The 4,543-nt window shown below is 41.5% G+C and overlaps 1 protein-coding gene across 1 annotated transcript; it reads right to left on the reverse strand.

The window, feature by feature from the left end:
- Positions 1-1,028: 1,028 nt before the first annotated feature.
- LOC113507445 lies at positions 1,029-4,222 on the reverse strand. Its single transcript, XM_026890300.1, has 4 exons — positions 3,328-4,222; positions 2,680-3,120; positions 1,517-1,693; positions 1,029-1,294 (listed from the first exon to the last, which is right to left on the reverse strand). The coding sequence occupies exons 1-4, from the start codon at positions 4,220-4,222 to the stop codon at positions 1,029-1,031; spliced, it is 1,779 nt and encodes a 592-aa protein (XP_026746101.1).
- Positions 4,223-4,543: the final 321 nt, after the last annotated feature.

The following is a 4,543-nucleotide window of genomic DNA, read 5'->3' on the forward strand; positions in this document are numbered from 1 at the left end:
CTGGAGCCGCCTGTATTGATGCTATCATCCAACGACATGGACTCATCGTCAGTATAATTCTCTGCGACTTCCAAGAATCCAGATTGACCACTCGGTACTTTCCTTACATTCTCATGCGCGTATTTAAGTACTCTGTTCGACCCATTAATATGTTTTAATACATATCGATCGTTATCAAGAATTGACACTATTTTGAAGGGACCTTCGAATTTCTTATCTAACTTTGTTTGATGGCGTTCCTCGCATTTTACTAAAACGAAATCTCCAACAGAATATGGCTTCACAAGTGCTTTACCTCTGTTAAATCGAATTACATCGGCGTTTGCTTTTTTCTCTATGGAGACCGAAGGGTTTGATCGCGCTGCTTCAAGGTCAAATCTGCCAGCTCGGTCATGACTTGGAGCAATTTTAGAAATTCCTAATGTATTACCTTGAATGCCAAACATCAGCTCTAGAGGGGTAGAACCTGTAACCCTGCATATACTATTGTTAAGGGCTAGTTGTATGTCTCCTAGTTGATCGCGCCAAACACCATCAGAGCTGTTCTCAGCAATAGTGAGCAGACTCTTCAGAGTCCCCATTACGCGTTCAACTTGCCCGTTTGCTCGGCTAGTCCCAGTTGTGATAAGGTGTAACTCAATATTATTTTCCTTACAGAAATTCCTGAAATCTGAACTATAATAGCAACGACCCTTATCAGCAATTATTCTTTTTGGTGCACCAAATAAATGTACTGTCCTTTGAACAGCATCTACGACACTGGCGGTATTCAATGTAGAAGTGTGTTGCAGAAGGAAAAATTTTGTAAATGAATCAATCAGAACAGAACAGTACTCACGTCTTTCGCTTTTTCCACTCAGCTTACCAGAGAGATCCACGTGAACCGTGTGCCAGGGAATTGCGACTTTGGGGATTGGATGAAGTTGAACTTGCTGTGCCCCAGAAGGTCCCTTTGAAGTTTTGCAAACCAGGCAGGAATCTGTGAACTTTTTAACATATTTATACATGCTCGGAAACCAATAAAGTTCTTAAAGCTTGTCGAGAGTCTTATCAAAGCCTAGATGTTTCAATTCACAATGCACATGATTTATTAGACTCCATATCAACGATCGAGGAACAATTGGAAGCCAAAATGTGGCTCTTCTTCGTTTAATTTTTCTGTACAGGACACCTTTTCTAATGTCATAAGTTTTAGCAACATCATCTGGAAGTTCGTGAGACTTTAATTTCGACACAATTGCTGAAATTTCAGGATCTCGCTGCTGTTCTACGAGAATCCAGTCCTTTTCTAATTCTGAAAAAATTATAACCTTTGGGTTAACTCTAGTTTTGGAGTTGATGGAAATCGGATTTCGGGACAGAAAATCTGCGTGTGCCGTTTTCTGTCCTTCTTTATACACTATGTCGAAATCGTAAGCTTGGAGGATCGCCCACCAACGATGAACCCTTGGAGTAAGATCCTTTTTTGCATGCGAGGCTTTTAAAGAATTGCAATCTGTGAAGACTGTAAACTTACGGCCATAAATAAAGTGACGGAAATGTTCTATAGCTCGTACTACAGCCAGCGTTTCAAGCTCATACGAGTGATAACGACTCTCTGCATCAGAGGTCCTCTGGCTGTAGTAGGCCACGACATGAGGCTTACCATCGTCTTTTTGTATTAAAACTGCGCCATATCCCTCAGAACTGGCATCTGTATGAATCTCAATGGGGAGAAGTGGATCGAAAATTTTCAGAACTGGTTCATTGGTTAAATGTTTTATGACAGTCCTACGAATTTTGTCATGTTCTTCTGTCCACTTAATTTTTCCATGACCTTTAGTCAGAGGGTATATAGGTCTCATGAGTAGGGAAAGGTCGGGGATAAATTGCCTGAAATACGACGCCAGTCCAATTAATTGCCTGACTTGAGTGACAGTCGCTGGTGGAGGAACATTAATCAAAGCTTCTATCTTTTTGGGATTTGGCCTTAACTCTCCGGCAGATATAACATACACAAGATATTCAGTTGTTTTTTTTCATAAAACTACACTTTTTGAAGTTAACTGAAAAGCCACAATAACTCAAAGTTTGCAATAAACGATCTAATCGTGTTAAACCCTCATCCACGGTTTCTGATACACAAAGAACGTCGTCCATGTAAACAAGGATCCTATCATCTATACTAGTCTATACTAATATATAAAGCTGAAGAGTTTTTTTTGTTTGTTTGTTTGAACGCGCTAATCAAGAACTACTGGTCCAAATTGAAAAATTCTTTTGTGTTGAATAGACCATTAATCGAGGAAGGCTTTAGGTTATAAACCATCACGCTGCGACTAATAGGAGCGAAGATACAATGGAAAATGTGAAAAATACAGGACGGGTATAAATCATAACTTATATCTTCTTCTACCCACGGGAACGAAGTCGCGGGCAACAGCTAGTCATTGAATACATGAGGAGCATTCCGAAAACCAAACGGCATAGTTAGAAATTCATATTGCCCGGTAGGGGTAACAAAGCTAGTTTTTTCTATAGACTCTTCATGGACAGGCAACTGGTGAAATCCAGATGCCATATCGATAGTAGAAAAATAATGGGCACCATGCAGTTTGTTAATTTGGTCATTGATAAGTGGCAAAGGGTAGTTATCGGGAATAGTATTACTATTTAACTCACGGTAATTCACACACATACGGTCGCTGCCATCTTTTTTCTTCACCAGCAAGATAGGGCTAGCAAATGGAGACGAGCTTTCCCTTATGATATTTGCGTCTAATAAGTCGTGAATTTTGCTGTCCACCACTTGCTGTTCTGCCGGGGATAACCTGTAAGGTCTTCTTTGCACGGTTTTGTTAGGATCAATCAGATTAATTTTCAACTCTCCAGTAGTGATTCTAGTGTTCGGAAAATTCTGTGTAAAATGTCTTGAATATTTTTTAAAGATTTCTAGTAATTGTAACTTGTCCGAACCGGTCAAATCTGTGTCGGTCAAATCAGGATCTAGGACTAGGGTAGTATTCTCGCATATCTTAATAGCTTTTGCTTTGAACAAAATATTTTCCTGATCGAGCTCCACAGAAATCCCCGATTCCAACAAGTCACGTCCCAACAAAATACATTCGCTCAGACAGTCGTCTAGAACGACATGAAATGTTATTTTTGTGGGAATGTCCTGTTTTGAAACTTGGCACTTAATTTGGAGATGACTGCAGACATTACCACGCCCAGTACCCCTAAATGTCACCAACTCATGAGATCTCTCACCCTCAACATATTGCGATTGGCTTTCCCTTATCAAGCTACATTCAGATCCAGAATCAAACACAAATGGAAACGACATACCTTCTATATCCAAAGTACCACGTGCCGTTTTGGAACACACGTTGACAGCTTTGATATTCGTTGTCTTCTCGGCCTGCTTGACCTTCTCACGACGATTGGGGCACGCAGAAGCAACGTGACCCGGTTCATTACACACGTAACAGGTAATGGATGATGATGACGAGCCGTGTTGACTCTGCTTCATTGAAGTACCAGCTGGTTTAATTACTGTTTGATTCTTGTTGCGGCACTCAGACGCTCGATGACCAATACGTCCACAGAAGTTACAATTGCCTCGGAATGGTACACTTAGTCGTGGTTTTTTAGATTCTGTCCCAGAATCCTCCAGTTCATCCTGTTTTCGCTTGTCTGACTTGTCATGAACAATGCTTGAGTTAAGCTCCTTTCGTATAGCATCATTGCATTGTGATAGAACGGATATTGTAAAGCCAGTAATGACATTATCTGGCATCTTCACATCGGGAATTTTCTCAATAAGTTGCCAAAGTCGTAGTCCTCCTTGCGCAGCACTTTCTTTCCCCAGTTGAAATTTGATGACTCCATCAAAATGGTCTTGCATTGTCATCGGCTTGGAGAACGTTGATAAAAGCAAGTCTTTGATGGTTGGCCAAGTTAAATCCTCGTGATTTACTTTTGTCAGGCACGAAGCTGCACGGCCTTTCAGGGCATTGGTCAATGCTAGTATCAAATCTACTCCAACAATCTGCTTGCATGATATAACCATGTCTGTCAATTTGCACCACCCTTCGATATCTGCGTCTGGTACATGTGGGTCGAATTTCACCAATGTCACAGGCACAGGCGTTGCCGAGGGAACCGGCCTGGACAATTTTTCGGCCAGTTTCAGAAGGGCAGCCTCCATTCTATTTGAAAAGGTGGCCATTTGATCCTCCATGGCTTTTTTTTCGGTTTGATCAGTGGGCTGCTTCTGATCCCACTTCTGATATCGGAATATACGATATCAGGGATCAGTGATAAACCAGGTGTAAGCTTCAATACTTTATTCAATCAACTAATTACACTTTATTCAATCAACTAGTGACACTTGAGTTACACGAGGTGAAACTGCGATCCGAGCACCGTACGTGCCTTCTCAAGACTGACTTCACGGCCGTCGCACCCTCCATTATAAGTCCGAAACAAAACAAGTTCCGTAGTGGGGATAGTGGGAGAATCGAATGACGCGTCGGTGCTCGTTCCGCGAACGTGTCTTGCG

Source organism: Trichoplusia ni, unplaced genomic scaffold, assembly GCF_003590095.1.
Source record: "Trichoplusia ni isolate ovarian cell line Hi5 unplaced genomic scaffold, tn1 tig00002124, whole genome shotgun sequence".
Taxonomy (NCBI): Eukaryota; Metazoa; Arthropoda; class Insecta; order Lepidoptera; family Noctuidae; genus Trichoplusia; species Trichoplusia ni.

What these genes read in the sequence shown, in the direction of transcription:
- LOC113507445 (XM_026890300.1), bottom strand. Translation starts at nt 4,222, where the DNA reads ATGGAGGATCAAATGGCCACCTTTTCAAATAGAATGGAGGCTGCCCTT. An exon ending in TGGTACTTTGGATATAGAAG is followed by an intron (nt 3,121 to 3,327) that starts GTATGTCGTTTC and finishes ATGTCGTTCTAG; the next exon opens with ACGACTGTCTGAGCGAATGT. An exon ending in GAAAAAAGATGGCAGCGACC is followed by an intron (nt 1,694 to 2,679) that starts GTATGTGTGTGA and finishes AGATTCATACAG; the next exon opens with ATGCCAGTTCTGAGGGATAT.